The sequence below is a fragment of the Oryzias latipes genome, chromosome 6, assembly GCF_053564925.1.
Source record: "Oryzias latipes strain Hd-rR chromosome 6, Olatipes_Hd-rR_3.1".
Lineage (NCBI taxonomy): Eukaryota > Metazoa > Chordata > Actinopteri > Beloniformes > Adrianichthyidae > Oryzias > Oryzias latipes.
The window spans coordinates 1,986,513-2,004,244 of NC_136242.1; the positions used below are offsets into that span (position 1 = coordinate 1,986,513).

General features: G+C 45.0%; 1 protein-coding gene and 1 long non-coding RNA gene across 3 annotated transcripts in view; one reads left to right on the top strand and one right to left on the bottom strand.

Annotated features, from left to right (window-relative positions):
• The window catches only part of spg11 (SPG11 vesicle trafficking associated, spatacsin), a 44,498-nt gene that overhangs the window by 20,632 nt on the left and 6,134 nt on the right, over positions 1-17,732 (bottom strand). For both annotated transcript variants that reach the window (XM_023955433.2, XM_023955432.2), the window contains exons 6-12: positions 16,858-17,249; positions 15,409-15,554; positions 5,935-6,064; positions 4,551-4,706; positions 3,572-3,744; positions 2,222-2,398; positions 1,614-1,685 (exon numbers count right to left, since the gene is read on the bottom strand). In XM_023955433.2, coding sequence (XP_023811201.1) covers positions 1,614-1,685; positions 2,222-2,398; positions 3,572-3,744; positions 4,551-4,706; positions 5,935-6,064; positions 15,409-15,554; positions 16,858-17,249 — 1,246 coding nt within the window. The remainder of the gene's footprint in view (positions 1-1,613; positions 1,686-2,221; positions 2,399-3,571; positions 3,745-4,550; positions 4,707-5,934; positions 6,065-15,408; positions 15,555-16,857; positions 17,250-17,732) is intronic.
• LOC144992377 (uncharacterized) lies at positions 11,976-12,381 on the top strand. Its single transcript, XR_013656267.1, has 2 exons — positions 11,976-12,098; positions 12,228-12,381. It is a non-coding gene; the product is annotated as an uncharacterized LOC144992377 (long non-coding RNA).

A 17,732-nucleotide genomic window follows, 5' to 3' on the forward strand; every position in this document is an offset into this window, starting at 1 on the left:
CAGAGAAGATGTTGCTAATGTCATAATTCATGTTTATTGTTATGTTTAGAAAATACCACAGTTTTCATGCAGGTCATATTATTTTGTTGTATTGTAGTGTCGTCACGTGCACGTTTGGTCTGCTGTCAGAGTTCCACAGGCTGCAGGAGTTACTGTCGGAACTGGCATCACAGGGAATTATGGGAATCCATCCCCTTTGCCTGCTTTGGTCAAGGGTTGAGCACGGGTGTTTCTTTTTGCCTACAGGTCCTTTCATTTGGCAGTTATGTTGTTTCACTCTTAGTTATTTCTTCCTATTCTTTTTAGTTTGTGTTTACTTCTTCCATGAGTGTGGGAAGGGGATGATGACGCCTGTGCGATGTACAATGTTTAGCGTGTCAAAATAAAAGCACAGAGTACATCTAATCACGTGTCTCTGCCTCTATTGTAGCATTGCTGCAGTGTTTGTTCGCCTCATATGATATGCAGATTCGTGAGAATTTTGCCAGACCTTAAAGCGGTCTGTGGCGCATAAAGGTTAGGGGCCGCTGTTGTGGCAGACTGAATTGAACTGGGTGGCTGTTGGGTCGCATTATAAGTTCCGGAGTTCATTGAACGCATCAAGAAGAGATGCTGGTTGGCCCTCAGTTCTGTCGCTCAGCCTGTCGCTGGGGAGTTTGGACCAATGGGGTTCAGCTATGGACCGAATAAAGAAATAGGTGGGCTGATGCGGGAGCGGTGGAATAAAACATTGGGACAAGCGCTCTCGGCGGGAGAGATTGAGGAGTTGCTGAATTAATTGTACGGCGTTGGTTACGGCCTGCAGTAACCAGAATAAAGAACCTTAAAAGAGGTTAAGGCTCCGTGCCTCTGTGTGGGAAAGGGACACAACACTATTGTATGGCTCTCACGAAATTACATTTAAAAATATGTGGTTTATGGCTCTCTCGGCCAAAAAGGTTCTCGACTCCTGGTCTAACAGTTCCCTTGAGGCTTGTATGGCCACCTTAAGGGACGTCGTGGAAATGGAACGTACCACTGTTGTGCGTGTGGTAAGTGTATCGTGATGTATTTGTACAGCTAATGTGAGTTAAATGCACTCATGATGTACAAGGGACGTTGTCATGCTGAAATCTAGAGGTTAGTAAGGTTTGAGTACTGGTTTTGTACTGACTGTAAACAAATGTTGCACAGATGGGGTGTGCACGTGATACATAAGATGCACGTAGGATGCCCAGACAAACAACAGTTTTCTTTATTTCTAACAGTCAGGCTGCAAACAAGATCCATGTATTTTTGTTGCACTAGTATTGTCAGGTTGGGGTTGTGAGGGACTGTAAGCTAGGGGGAAAGCGTGTAAACAGAGAGCTCTTACAAATGGTCCCACCTATAACTGAGAAGCGAATGAATTCCTGCCGCTCTGCAGAAACTATGTCATAGGTTTTTGGATTCTGGCTAAAAATGGCAAAATCTTAGTGAAAAAAGCTTTGAAAATAGACCTAAAAATGGTTGGAATAGGACTTTAATTAACTACTTCTAAATAAAAAAGAAAGTAGTCGCATCAGTAATGGACTCTTGACAGTTCTGGAAAAAAGGCTGAGGGATGCTGAGGGATGGGTCACAGTTGGACTCACCAGCAGGTCTCTGAGGTTACTGTCATTGGTGTAGAGACAGATGCTGTGAAGCTGCTTCTTCACACTCACACCCTGTGAAGGAGGAACACTGCAGCTTAACATTTCACTTCATGTCTGTCTCACCTGCATGCAACATCATCACTTGAAATCCTGGTGGTCTTTCTGTTTTGTGCAGAAACAAACCAGCCGACTGCATTTCAAAGCGATTTCTATGAGTTAACTGTCTCAAGAGTGCTACTAGACTTCAAACACTCCAACTCCTTAAGCCAAACACAGTTTACTCATCACGCTCACTGCAGAGACGGCAGCGGATGTCTTGACGAGAAAACTCTCAGCGCCAGGAATCTATACACAACATCTTCCCCCACCGCCATAATTGAACCTGGGGAGAGCGACTGCCCTACAAATTAACAGCTCTGACAAACCTGAAGGAGCTTTTCTTCCTTCCAAAACCTGAGGATGCAAACTCAAAGAGCAGAGATGCAGAATAGGAAAGGTCGGAACTCCTTTGCTGTGCACAGAAGCACCGTCTACAAACAGACTCCGTGACAGCCAGCAGACTTGCTCGGGTTCCAGGTTCAGCATATTCTGGGGTGGTGGGTCCTTACCATGTTGACCAGCAGTGTGGTGGCAGTCTGCAGATCCCTGTGCTGCAGGCGGGAGAAGACCTGCCGCAGACCCTCCATCCTCAGAGCAGAGAGCTGATGCTCCAGCCTGCCTCGTTTGCGCAACAGCGCCTGCGCTCTGGGCATCTGATTGTTTAGGATGGACTGAGTGATGATTTCCTGCAGATGTAAGAGCAGATGAACACATTTCCAGTTGAATAAATATTTAACTGTTGGAAGAGCAAGATTTGAAGCTTTAAAATAATCAATTTTAATAGAGGAGAAACTTTAAAAGAGGAGATGTGTAAAAAACATTGACCAGTTGATGGTTTAGAGACTCCCAGCTTCTTGTGTGAAATGGTAAATGGCGTATACTTATATAGCGCTTTTCTACCTACAAGGCCCAAAGCACTTCAGTCACAGACCCATTCACACACTGGTGGCGGCTCCACTGCTGAACACTGGCGCCAACCTCCCACCAGAGGCAAGGGGGGGGGGGTTCAGTGTCTTGACCAAGGACACTTCAACACATGGGCGTGCAAGGCGGGAATCGAACCTGCAAACTTACGATCATGGGTCGATCACCCTAACGCTGCAACTGAGAACTTTTTACTACTTTGTAATTCTGTCTTCCTATTGGTTTGTACAGGTTTAAATATAGCTTTAGTTTCCACTTGGGCTTGATATGACTGACAAAATTCATAATACAATTTGAAATTGGTCTTTTACATTTACATAGCCACTTTTTGCATCCATTTTTACCTTTTGGCTGCTTCCTCAGCACAACAACAAATCCTCCATCTCCATCTAACCTCTGCATCCTCCTCCGTCACACCAACCTCCCTCATCTCCTCTTTCTCCGCCTCCATGATCCTCCTCTTTGGTCTTCCTCTCTCCTCCAACCTCAGCATCCTTTTTCCAGCATCATCACTGCTCCTCCTCTAAACGTGTCCAAACCATCTCCATCTGCTTCCCTGCATTTATCCAGAACATCCACCATGATCTGTTCCTCTGATGGATTCATGTCGGATTTTGATCAGTTCATTCATGTCAATTGCTTTTATTTCAACGCTGTCCTAGTTTTCACTGCACCACAGCCAGAATACATTCCATCCTCCCTGTAAGGAAAATATTCAACCCCTTTAATTTATTATACAAAAATTTACAATTTTTTTATAAGGATATAAAAATCTATAGAATCCTCCTGCTTCTTCTTGGGAGTAAAGCTAGAATTTTAATCAAAGTAATGAGGGGGCAGTAAAAGTCTAAAGCAAAGGCTTCACACTCATGTGCAAACTAGAATCCGTTGACATAGAAACACAGAAACCAGCATTTTTCTCTCGTGAAAGTGACCTCTGTTGAGAGCTGCTCCCATTGGTCTGGCTCAGCCTGGGCGCGGTCTTGGCCGGCACTGCTCCAAGATGTGCTGCTGCTTCCGCACCAGGGATATTTCTTCATGTAAGTCCTCAGCTGGGTGATGTACGGCTCCAGGATCTGCACACAGCTGGATGCAGTGCAGTTCTGCTCTGCAACACAGCAGCCCAGCTTCAGCTCTCGCTTCCACTCAAATTGAAAGACTTTCCCTTCAGACCATTATAGCACCAACATGTTTTAGTAATCTTAGTAATAAGAAAAATCTATTGTCTTTTTTAAAAATGAGGTTGACAGGGTTATTTTTTAAAGGTGCTGGAATAAATCCAGAATTCAATCGGTGGAGTTTGTTGTTCTTTAAAAAACTTCAAACTGTGTCAATGTTAAGCGCCATCTTCAAATCTTCAACCACAGTTTTTACCAGACCCTCCTTTGCTTTATCAGCTCATGTGACACTTTATCAGCTTTAAATATACAGATATAGATTTTTACTATTTATCACGGGTGGTCCTGTTCTAAAATATAACCAGCAATAGATGAACTCATGACATGAACATTTTTACAATTTTTTCTCATGTTTAAATTCTATAAGTTCAAACCTTGATAGAAAAATAAGTTCAGTTATAGAATGAAAACAAAGATCTGATTGGGATCTAATACTCTAATGTAAATTTGACAAACTGAACACATCCAGTACAGGAGACATAGCATGGAGATTGATTGACAATAGTCAACGGCCAATCAGGACACAGAACACAATGCACTGTTAAAAAAAAAACAGTATGCAAAATTTCACTGAAACAATTCTACGAGCCTAAACCGCCATATAGCTGTAAACCCAAACGTGCAGGGCATTTCTTTGGACAATGTTTAAAAAAAATAATCAAGGCGTTAATAAAAAATATTCAAATGAATCAAAAGTTGAGCAAACATCAGAAGATGGAGAGAAAGTGGGTCTTACTGGGAGAACCGGAGAGGACAGAGCGGATCTGTGTTTGGATGAAGCTCATGGTGATGTTGAGCAGCTGCTCGGAAAACTGCCGGCTCTGAGCGTCACAGCTGGAATCTCTGACAGCTGAGCACAGCAGGTCCAACGCTGTGCACAGCTCCTGCACACCTGTACATGAAGAGGAGAGAAGAGTGAGCTCAACATACACAGCCGAGACCCCCCCATGGTCTTTAATGTTAGGCAGCAATAAATGACCAGACATGGGTTCAAACCAGCCTTCAGTTAAACAGGTCACAAAACAGTTTATTGGGCTTCAGTTTTCTGATTTTGTTTTCTGCTCCCCAAGTAAACACGAACAAAACACAAAGACGGAAATGCAGATCTTCCCATGAGAGGGTTGGATATTAATGGACTATGTTTGCACCACAATCCAAGCATTTCTGTTACCTTTTGCAGAATTTTGAAAACAGTATTATGAAATTACTCAAATTAAGATTATTTTTTGACATTGTTGTGTTCAAAACACCAATAACCCTTTTTTTGTCCACAAAATGGGCACAAAGAAAAAACGCCTGCCATTGGCTGGTAAAACAGGAAGATGTTCACTTTATGACATATCCCTTCAGGAGTCACCACAGTCAATCAGCTTTCACTGAGTCGCACAGGTGCTTTGGCAGGGATTTTTATGCTGGATGCCCTTCCTGACCCAACCCTGTATTTTATCTGGGCTGGGGACCGGCACAGGGGGACCCAGACCTGGACCCAGACCTGGACCAAAGGACCATGTTAGGCAGTGGCGTTAAGGGTCTTGTCCAAGGACCCACATGGATGAAGCTCAGCACGCCTCCTGGAAATCCAATCCTGATTTCCCATGAGCCGTCCAGCCGCTGCTTTGCAAAACAGGACAATAATTCATTCATTTCATTCATTCATTTTCTATTCCGTTTTATCCCTTTTGGGGTCACGGGGTTGCCGGAGCCTATCCCGGCCACTTGTGGGCGAAGGCAGGGGACAACCTGGACAGTTCGCCAGGACAATAACTTAACTTTAATCTGTATTTGAAAAAATATAAAGAAAGGAAAGGACCCTTTCTTTGTTGTGGACATTGTTGGGTCTGCCAACAGAACCAGAGGCTCAAAAGAAAGAAATGCAGATCTTCACATAAGATGGTTGCATAATAATGGACTATGGGAGAAGTTTGTACCACAATCCAAACATTTCTGTTAGCTTTTGAAGAATTTTGAAAACAGTATTATCAAATTACTTTGAAGATCATTTTTGACATTGTTGTGTTCAAATGCATGAAGCTAGATTTGCTTAGAAGAAAAACTCTTATTAATGAGCCATCTGTCAGGCTTTCATAACTAATGTGGATGATGGAAAGCTGCAGTCTTACTGTCAGTCAGGCTGGCTGAAGGGTCTGCAGGGGAATCAGCAGCATGAAGCTCTTCACCATGCTTCAGAAGGTTTTCTTTGCTCTTCAAGTAGAAATCCACCGTGTCCAGTTGACGGTTCTTCAGTCCTGCCTGAAAGTAATGCATGCACACACACATACTGCATTGGTTCTCTTCAGCACAGTTTACAGTTCAAAGGCAGTCTAAAGGCAGATAACATGTTTTCATTTCAGGGGCTGTCCCAGAAGTCACCTCTTAAAAAAACCTTAAAAAGATTTGGGGTGTGCCTCCCATCACACAAATGTTAACTGCTTCAGGGTTTCTTAGAGTCACACTCACACTGAACTGATTTTAAAGGAAAAAATATATCTCTGGTCAGTTTTGACCATCTAAAGAACTTTTTATTTAAATTTGGACCATAAACGGAAGCAAACTCTTCTGCTACTGAAGCCTCTTTGCTGCTCTCACACTTCCTTTAGATGATTTGATGTATGTTATGGGAATGAGAACTGTAAGTAAGTAAATTGTATTTCTATTGGACCTTTTACAGGCAGAAGTCACAAGGTGTTTCACAGGTTAAAAAAAAATATGTATATAAAAAAAAAATGCCCCTCTCACTCTACGCGGGTGGTTTCTCCTCCAAGCTCGGGTCCTCTACCAGAGGCCTGGGAGCTTGATGGTCCTGCGCAGTATCTTAGCTGTTCCTAGCACTGCGCTTTTCTGGACTGAGAGGTCTGAGGTCTTTCCAGGTATCTGTTGTAGCCACTCCTCCAGCTTGGGGGTTACTGCCCCCAGTGCTCCAATTACCACAGGCACCACTGTCACCTTCACTTTCCAGGCTTTCTCCTGTTCTTCTCTGAGTCCCTGGTATTTCTCCAGTTTCTCATGTTCCTTCTTCCTGATGTTCCCATCGCTTGGCACTGCCACATCCACCACAACGGCTTTCCTCTGTTCTTTATCCACCACTACAATGTCTGGTTGCTTCGCCATTATCATCCTATCAGTCTGGATCTGGAAGTCCCACAGGATCTTTGCCCTCTCATTCTCTACCACCTTCTGAGGTGTTTCCCATTTTGACCTTGGGGTTTCCAGTTCATATTCTGCACACATGTTCCTGTATATTATTCCAGCCACTTGATTGTGGCGCTCCATGTATGCTTTACCTGCCAGCATCTTACATCCTGCAGTTATGTGCTGGATTGTTTCAGGGGCCTCTTTGCACAGCCTACACCTTGGGTCTTGTCTGGTGTGGTAGATCTGAACCTCTATGGCTCTGGTGCTCAGGGCTTGTTCCTGAGTTGCCAGGATGAGCGCTTCAGTGCTGTCCTGTAGGCCAGCCCTTTCTAGCCATTGATAGGACTTCTTGATATCAGCCACTTCAGTTATGGTCCAGTGGTACATCCCATGCAGGGGTTTGTCCTCCCATGAGGATCTGTCCTCCAGCACTGTATCCTCTGCTCTCCATTGCCTGAGACATTCACTGAGCACACTGTCAGTTTGGGCCTTGAGCTTGATGTACTCATGCATCTTGGATGTTTCATCCTGGATAGTGGCTTCTACGCTCACTAGTCCTCGGCCTCTTTCCTTGCGTCTAGCATACAGTCTCAGGGTGCTGGATTTGGGATGGAACCCTCCATGCATGGTGAGAATCTTTCACGTTTTAACATCCGTGGTCTGTATCTCTTCCTTTGGCCATCTTATTATTCCTGCAGGGTATCTGATAACTGGCAGTGCGTAGCTGTTTATTGCCCGGGTCTTATTTTTGCCATTGAACTGGCTTCTCAAGACTTGCCTTACTCGTTGGAGGTATTTAGCTGTTGCAGCTTTCCTTGTTGCCTGCTCCAGGTTGCCATTTGCCCGTGGAACTCCAAGGTATTTGTAACTGTCCTTGATGTCTGCTATTGTTCCTTCTGGGAGTGAGACCCCAACCATCCGGTTGCATTTCTTGAGCCCGAATGACATCCCAATGTCAGTACTGTAGATCCTGGTGGTGTGGATCAGGGAGTCAATGCCACGCTCGCTCTTAGCATATAGCTTGATGTCATCCATGTAGAGGAGGTGACTGATGTTGGCCCCATTTCTGAGTCGGTATCCATAGCCAGTCTTGTTGATTATTTGGTTGAGGGGGTTCAGACCTATGCAGAACAGCAGTGGGGACAGAGCATCACATTGGTATATCCCACATTTGATGGACACTTGTGCAAGTGGCTTCCCATTGGCTTCAAGGGTGGTTTTCCACAGCTTCATTGAGTTTCCTATGAAGGCTCTTAAGAGTCCTGTTGATGTTGTACAGCTCCAAGCATTCAGTGATCCATGTGTGTGGCATTGAGTCATAGGCCTTCCTGTCTTGAGCGACTGTTCTGTCGACCAGGAGTTGGTGTTTGGCTCCCCTGGAGTCTCTACCAATCCCCTTCTGTGTGTTACTCGTGAATTGATCCATGTGCCTATTTGTCTTTGTTGCAATGATGCCTGACATGAGCTTCCATGTTGTGGAGAGACAGGTTATTGGCCGGTAGTTGGATGGGACTGCATCCTTTGAGGGATCCTTCTGGATCAGGATCGTTCGCTCTTCCGTTAGCCATTCGGGGTGAGTCCCATCTCTTACAGCTGGTTCATTTGTGCTGCCAGGCGCTCGTGGAGTGCGGTAAGCTTCTTTAGCCAGTAGGCATGTATCATGTCAGGGCCTGGTGCTGTCCAGTTCTTCATACCTGAGACTCTTTCTTGGATGTCTGCCACTGTGATGGTTACTGGATTCTGTTCAGGGAGGTTGCTATGTTCTTTTCTCAGAGAGACCAGCCACTGGGCATTGCTGTTATGTACTGTCTCTTTCTCCCATATACTTTTCCAGTACTGTTCAGTTTCTAGCCTTGGTGGGTCTGCTCGGCTGTTTTGACCCTGCCACTGAGCGTACACTTTTGCAGGTTGAGTTGCGAAGTTGTGTACCTCTTTAGGCGGCTGCTCAAGGCTATGGAGCCTTTGTTTGGCAGTTTCCAGTGCTTCAGGTATGGGCATCTGGTTGTATCTCTTAGGTACTTGCTTTCTCATTGTACCTCTTTGAGCCTCTGTCAGCTTACTCACATCCTTCTGAGTTGCCTTGATTTTGGCCTCTAACCGTTGGTTCCTTGGTGGGTACTGTTTTCTTCCATGGTTGCTCTTGTAGCCAAGCAACTCAAGAATCCCTGCTGCTGAAGTGTAAACCAGTTCATTAGTTTCTGTGATGGTTGTGGTAGGAATTGCCCTCAATGCTTCATTCACAGTTTCCAGTAGACTTTCAGGTGGTATCACTTAACCGTTGTAGCTGGTGTCGGGGTTGCCTAGTGTTCATTGTAGACGTGATCTTGTCTTTCAGGTCAGTTGCTGCCTCGCTCAGCGTAATTGTGGTTGTTGGGGCTGGTTACCCAATCTCAGGGTGGGAGTGTGGTATAACCTCCTCTCTGACATGTTGTTCTGGCTCTCCCATGGCATTACATTGCTTCAATCTCAAGCTGTGATAGGAGTTGCCGTTTGTGGATGTTAGAGCACTGGGCTACCAGTTGTTTGGCAGTTAGCCCTGATTGTGGGTTTCGAAGCATCCATACATTCCACATTCTCTGCATGTAACCCCTCTGGGTGGGATTACTTGAGTAGTAGCATTCTAACAGAACCTTGTTCTCACATGTAGTCCATTTCCATCTTGTTCCAGTAGCCCACTTTCCATCAGGGTGCTCTGGTCCCTCAGCACCTGACGCAGACCTTGTTTGGCCGGCACCGTCTGAGCCGGCATGACATGTGGTACATTGTTATGGTAATTGCCCTATTTCCATTGCCATTTTTCCATTACCATTAATTGTTCATTCCGCCCTGGGAATCGAACCCGGGTTTCCTGCATGACAGTCCTGCACCTTACCAACCAACCAAGCTACCCAGCCAATATATAAAAACACAAAAGCATATACCAGTTCAAATGCTTTGCAAAAATAAGACGTTTTTAGTTGACTTTTAAAATAATTCCCAGAGTCCAGGGAACACAGGGACAATGGGAGCTTATTCCAGAGTTTAGGAGCGACAGCCTGGAAGGAGCTGTCTCCTCTGGTCCGGAACCGCGTCGGAGGGACAATCAACAGGTTCTGATCCACAGACCTCAGTCCACCAGATGGTCTGTAAGGGGCGATCATATCACAAACATAGGGGGAGCTTGACAATGGAGAGCCCTGAAAGTCAAAACTAAGATTTTATATTGAAAGTGGTAAGCAACACCAATGAAGAGCTTTGAGGAACGGGGAGACCTGGGGCCTCATTTATAAACGTTGCGTACGCACAAAAGAAGGCGTACGCCACTCTCTACGCAATAGTTGAGATTTATAAAAAGCAAACTTGACGGGAAACCGTGCGGTCCTCCACGCAAGCTCTGACCCAGGCGTACGCACAAAAACGGGTGAAATGAGAAACGGCGACACCGTCGGCAGATGGAAGAAACACGTGAAAATGACAATACTGCCTCTTATAAATAACATGAAGACTTCACAAAGCAAGTCTTAACAGCCTACAAGAACACCCGTTTGATCGATCAGCAGTTAAACAAACAAAAAAGATCAAACGAAAATTACAACAGAAATTCAAATGAACAAATATTTGCAAAAAGAAAGTTGAAATATGTTCTACAATATTGGCATGTTGTGCAATTCATCCTCATCAATAATATAGTTAACAGAACGAAATAATGTACAAAACTGATATTCTCGTCAATGTGTCCGTCTGGCGGAGCAGATATAGGTGTAGATAGACGGCCAAACGTATTAATTGTCCAGTGGGGAAAGCTGTTTTCATAGTAAAACATTTCTTCATAAGCAAAGGAATTATGGTATTCATGCATATGCCTTCAATTTGTTTTATTTTTGATAAAACAATGTATGGCGTATGTCTCAACCATTCAGAAAGCAACAAGAATTTACATTTGCGCAGATCAATTTCCCATTTCCACATCGATTATTACCGACATCTGTAGCTCGTCAGATGCAATTAGACGGAGGGAAATAAAATGCCCCATCACAATGCGGAATGACGCACAATGGCTGAACTTGCGCTCTTAGAGGATGTGGCAAATGCAAGAATTCGGAGAGAACGCATCTTTAGACAGCAAGACGACTTGCTGGCAAATGAGGACGAGTGGCTTATGAGCCGGTTCCGACTTCCTCGAGCCGTCCTGTTGGAGCTCTGTGGGCTTTTGGGCCCGGCGTTACAGAGGAGCACTCGGAGGAACCACGCCGTGCCAGTCCCACTTCAAGTCCTAACAACACTAGGATTCCTGGCGACTGGCACTTTTCAGAGGGAATTGGCTGACAGGTCAGGGATATCACAGCCCACCCTTAGCCGGGTAATGCCAGACGTGTTAAAAGGCATAAGAACTTTGTCCCGTGAGTCCATCAAGTTTCCATACACGGCGGGTGAACAGGCATACAAGAAAGCTCAATTTGCAGTTATGTCTGGTTTCCCAAATGTCATCGGAGCTATTGACTGCACTCATGTTGCCATAAGGGCGCCGAACGCTAATGAAAATGCTTTCATTAATAGAAAGCATTTTCATTCCATAAATGTCCAAATTATTTGTGATGCAGACATGTTGCTCACTAACGTCGTAGCTCGGTGGCCTGGGTCAACCCATGACTCATTTATTTTGAGGAACAGCAGTGTTGGACGCCGACTCGAGGCGGGTGCCATACGTGATGGCTGGCTTCTAGGTAAGTTTGATTATAGAAATTCACATTTTTGTGTACTTCAATGTCTTAACCATTTCACTATCCTTGCAGGGGACAGTGGATATCCCCTCAAACAGTGGCTGCTTACGCCTTTCCTCAACCCACATAGTGCAGAGGAACAGCACTACAACATGTGCCACAGCCGAGCTCGCGCTATAGTGGAGGCACCATCGGCCTGTTTAAGGGCAGATGGCGCTGCCTCGACTGCACTGGAAGGAGGTTATTGTACACGCCTGGAAAGGTGTGCCAAATCGTGCTGGCATGTGCTGTGCTACACAATGTGGCACAGCTTAAAAACGTGCCTCTACCCCCTGGCGCCGATTGCTGTGTTGGCCCCGACCCTGAACCCCATCCCCACGCATTTGAGCCAAATGCTGCTGCTGTGCGCCAGAGTTTGGAAGTGATGCGTCGCTTGTGAAGAACAACAAAAGGTGCGGAAAATATTATTTATTCAAACATTCCCTCATAGTGCAGTTTAGTTCAGTCAGGGCGGTCTTGATTTCGCCCAACTCCTTGGCCACCTCTCTGATTGAACTACTGACTTCCCTCTGCATTTCAAGGACTGCATCGGTGAGGACACGTCCACTGCTGGAGGGTTGAGAGCCGCGTGCCGTGGAGACGCTGGGTCCAGACGGCTGCTCAGCTGCAGCATCGTAACCACTGGCCCCGCTGGAACACCCAGCAACTAAAATAAAATTTTTCTATATTAATAAACTGGAATTGTGAAGCCTGCACTCCATTAATTTTAATTATTTCTCTTACCTGTGTCACCCGCTGCATCTGGCGCGTCGGTGTCCCCCTCCGCCTCAGCCACCACTCCACTTAATAGGGATTCCCCAATTATTGCCGCCAGTCTCTCATCAAGAGGGGTCAGCTCCGGTCCCCCCCCCCCCCCCCCCCCCCCCCACGTGGCGGACACACTCTGGCGATGCAGCGCCAGACGTTTTTTTGCCTCGACTTTGATGTCCGACCATTTCTTTTTTACTTCGGCCACGGTCCGAGGCTGTGAGGCTACGGCATTCACGGCGTCTGTTACAGTTTGCCACTCACGTGCCTTTTTGGCATTAGTAATGCCCACACTGTGCCCGCCAAACAACATTTGTCTCCTCTTTTCCACCTCGCCAACGATGACTTCTACTTCACATTAAGTGAATTTCCGTTTTTTTGATTTTCTCTCCGTGTGTGCCATGGTTTCGCCAACCATGAATATTCATTTGTGGGCGTTTCACGGACTATTTATGGGCAACTATGGGCGTGTCCTGAGGCCGCAAAAGCTGCGCAGCATTTAGAACTGATTGTGATTTATAAAGGGAAAGATGCGTAGGATGTGCGTGCGCACGGTTTTATAAATCTGAATATTTCTGTGCGTACGCACGTCCTATGTTTCATCCGTACGCCACTTCTGACGCAAATCCTACGCAAAGCTTTATAAATGAGGCCCCAGATCTTTTCGCTTAGTGCGGGTCAAGATCCTCACAGCAGAGTTCTGGATCAGGTGCAGGTGAGAAAGCTCCTTCTTATTCAGACAGGTAAACAGACTGTTACAGTAGTCTAGCCGTGTAGAAACAAAGGCATGAATAAGAAGTTCTAGATCTTCATGCAACATTTTCCTTAGCTTAGAAAAACAGTTCTTGTTCAGCTGTTTGGAGTGCTGCTCCAGCGACATGTCTTTGTCAAAAATGACACCCAAGTTTGTAAGCCTGGGTTTGGCAGCCTGGCCAAGAGAACCCAAGTGCTGCTTAATCCCTGGTATAGCATCATCAGGGGCAATAACTGGTGTTTCTGTTTTCTCTGAGTTTAAGAGCACAGAGTTTTTACAGAGCCATTGTTTTATCTGCATCAGGCAGTTCATCCAAGAGAGTCCAGGTTGTGTGTCTGAGAGATCTTAAAATAGCAGTATAGCTGGATATCAGCAGCAAAGAAATGGTAGGAAACATCGCTGAAATCCTGAATGATCTTTCCAAGAGGGATCGTGTTTAGGAGAAACAGAACAGGGGCCAGAACAGAGCCCTGAGGAACCCCCCCAGGAAGTCTGCTGACTGAGACATTTTGTGGTTGGCAATGACTCTGAAATTCCGACCAGATAAGTAAGAGGAAAACCAGTGGAGAACTGACCCTGACAAACCAATCAGATCCCTCAATCTGTCCTATAAGATCTGGTGGTCAACAAAGACTGATGAAAGATCTAGTAAAACTAGGACTGTGTGTTTGCCAGAATCAGCAGACATCAAAATATCACTGGACACATTCAGCAGGGCTGTCTCTGTGGAATGATGTTTACGAAAACCTCACTGAAAAGTCTCACAGATGCTCCTTTTATCCAAGAACTCTGGCAATTATTTGGAGACTACCTATTACGGAATTTTGTAAAAGAAATGGAAGCTTTGAGATGGGTCTATAATTCTGGAAGACTGATGGGTCCAGATTAGACTTTTTCAGCAGAGGCTCCACTATGGCATGTTTAAATGAGTTAGGAAACACACCAGTGGAAAGCCAGGCTATCACACTTTGGCCAATTCCATCACACACCTTTAGGAAGAGTTTGGAAGGAATGACATCAGATGGACAAGCAGAAGGTTTCAACTTTGTCAAGAGCTGATCTATCCTCCAGAGTGACAGGCTTTAAAGTAGAGCGGTTATGTGAAACAGGCTCCAGCACAACACAATCATCACAACAAGGATGTGGGAGCTGCTCTTTGATCTTAGTTTTGTTAGCAAAGAACTTGAGAAATCCATTGCTGTCAGCTTTGCAGGACACAGGGGGTACTGGGGCTGCAGCAAAAACAATAGAGTTTATCGTGTCAAACAAAACTTTTGGGCTCTTCTTATTTGAGATTAGCTGGCGGAAGTAGTCAGAGCTGACATCTTGCACGTTTCATCTTTCATTGTATGAGGCCAGGAGATCCCTAAGATGCAGCCTGTGGACCATGAGATTGGTGGATTTCAAACATCGCTCAGTTTGACCACAATGTCTCTTTCAATTTTGAATGGCTTTATTAATCCAGGGGCACACTTTCTTCTGTGACAAGTTGGATTCGATAGGAGCCACCTGATCTAGGATTGTGACACAGGGATCACTAAAACGATCAATCGTATTGTTAACATCAAAACATTCCTTGAATAAGTAAGTAGAGCCCAGCACTGAAAAATGTTCATGAGTGTTGGCGGTGATAATGTGCTTCCCAGACAATAGGCAGGCAGTTGTTAACATTCTTCCCTGCTACTTACAGCCCCTCACAACCCCAATCTAACATTACCGGTGCAACAAAATGGTGAGCACTATCAGTTTAGATCCAGATTCCACCTCAGACAAGGAAAACAAAGACGTTCATCTATCAATTGGTCTGACAGTGGATGCATCAGAATGCAGCAGAGCACCACAGGTTGTAGTTTGTACGTAACAACTACAAGCTTTTTCCAACAGCTTTTTTTCTTTGATTCTGATTCACAACAATTTGAATAGAGAAATACTCAGAAATGCCAATTTAATCTTAATTTTCTTTAAATATGTCCTCCATCAAGGGAAAAATGCTCCATTAACATGTTAAAAACACAACAACTACATTTTCATTGGAGTGGGTTTTTAATATTAGGCAGCAGTAAATGATCAAACTTGGGCTCCATCAAACCAGCCTTCAGTTGACCGGGTCAAAGGACAGTTTATCAGGCTTCATCTTTCTGATTTTGTGGATGTTTGTCAAGGGAGTGGCCTCCCCTTATCCCCACATAAAGTGAACTCACCTGCAGAGAATGGATGGGGATGGAGCAGCGCCCCCAGGTGTTCAGATGACAGACTGCATCCACCGTTGCCGCATTGCTAAACAGCATAAGTCTGCTGAGCAGCTCTTGCTGCGATATGGAGAACCACACCTGGAACACGCCTTCCTCTGTAGACAAGAAGGTATACTTCAAATAAGGACAAGCAGTGCTTTTCTAACATTAAGCTGATTTCTGTCACAGCAATATTGTTTTGTGGCTTCTGGCGACATCTGCAGGAAAAAAGGTAATTACACTCTGTGTCAACAGTACAGGGTAGTAATGTCATCACAAGAGGGCAGACAAGATTTTTTGTGTCACTGCCTCTGCAAAAAGAAAGGACCCTGACGGCAGTAGAAATGGAATCAGAGCGGGATTTGGAGAGAGAGCCAGAGCAGGTTCCTTTGAGGAAAAAACTGTGTTGGCGAGGAAAAAAGGCGCTTTCAAGTTAAGTGCACAAATGCCTACTTTGTCGTACCTCATGGGCTGGATAAAGTCCTGTGTCTTATTTGAAAGCAGGTAAATGCAATGCTAAAAGAATTCAATACAAATCATGACTATGTCACAAATTATAAAAACTATGACAAATTTACCAGCAAGGAGCGCAACAATAACCTCCAACAACCAGGCTGTGCTGCACAGCAGATGTTTACAAAAAAGGCTAAATCCAGTGAAGCTGTGACAAAAGCTAGTAGCTATGTTGTAGCTTTGGAAATGGCCCGGCAAAGCAAGTCCTTAAGTGACGGGGAGTTTGTAACAAGAAAGTATGCTGGAAGTAGCTGACAATGTTCGTCCAGAGCAAAAGAAAAAGTTTAAAGAATTAAGTCTGTCAAATGATACAAATACTAAACGATTAGAAGATCTGGGCAGAAACCTCCGACATCTGGAGGCCCTGGTTCATTGTAAAGTTATGAAAAACAACTTTTTCTGTTCATCCATTTTTTTTTTCACCAAAATTGGCCCCCAGTCTAATGTCGAGTTCCTAATTTGGCCCTCTGCTATAAAAACTTTGAGAAACCCGGATTTATTAGGTTCAAATGAGTTGTAGTTCTGGCTGTCATCCTCTTACACTTCATCAGATTTTAAGTTTACTGTTCTGTGGAACATTTGTCCCTCTAGTCTAGAAAGTCCAGTCCTGGTTCTGTAGTTACCTCGGTAAAAGTAACAGACGTTTGCAGGAATCACGTAACACAGTATACTTCAGTTAAAGTTACGAGACTTTTGTCACATAACAGTCTACATATAACTCTATTCTAGTGTGGAAGTAACTTAGAGAGCACTTGATGTGAAAGCTGCATTCAATCTTATAAATGTTTCCCTGAATTGGGTTGTTGACTCCAGCATGACCAGCTGCGGCAAACATTAAATGTACTTTTTAGCATAGATCTGTGTGAAACCTGGAGGTCAAAGGTCCGGATTCAGGGAATCACTCACTCTTCAGTAGAAGTCTATGCGGTCTCTGTCCACACAGCTCAAGTGGAGTAGACTCGCCCTCTGCGGGGTGGCAGCTCACACTCCCAGACTCCAGGTCCCATAAGGCCACTGTGACCTGTCTGCTTGCAGCATCAGTGAAGGTAAGGAGGGCGGAGAACTCCGAAACAGAGAGCGCAGATGGAGCGCAGGACTCTGGGACGGAGAAAGAAACGAGACTCACACCAGGAGGCACTCTCCTGTGGGGTGAGGACAGAGCCAGGTGGGACCTCAGGTGAGGGAGGGACATGGACCAGGAGGTTGCTGCTGGCTGATGGGTAGATGAGGAGGAAGAGGAGGGTGCAGCAGCCTGCCGGGCTCTGCTGTAAGCAGATGTGAGACGAGTCTGCCAAGACCTACAAGAAAAGAGAAGGAAAATGAGAGACTCCTCTAAGAGCCGTCTCCTGTCAGTGCAGAAGTCAAAGAGAATCTGCTGACTGAGGCAGGATTCAGATCCAGACAGAGGGAGCAGGTTTTTCTGTAGACAGACCAGCAGTCATGGACTGTAGACGAATGACAGAGAAATGCCATCTCTGAAGAATTAAGATGGCGAGCTATACTTGAGTCAACTGAAACTGAATGTTTCTGACAACGGCAAAGGAACCTGCTCCCTGAGCCCAAGCTGATCCGTTAGATGCTTCGTGAGCTACAGTAGAGGACAAAAGTATTTGATTTTGTAGGGTTACCCACATAAAAAGAAACGGATAGTCTGTTGCATTAATGGTAGGTTCATTTGAACAGAGAGAGATAGAAAATCACAAAGAAAATCAAGAAATCCACATTACTGAATTGTTGTACATTTGTTTACATTTTACTGAGGAAAATAAGTATTTGAACCC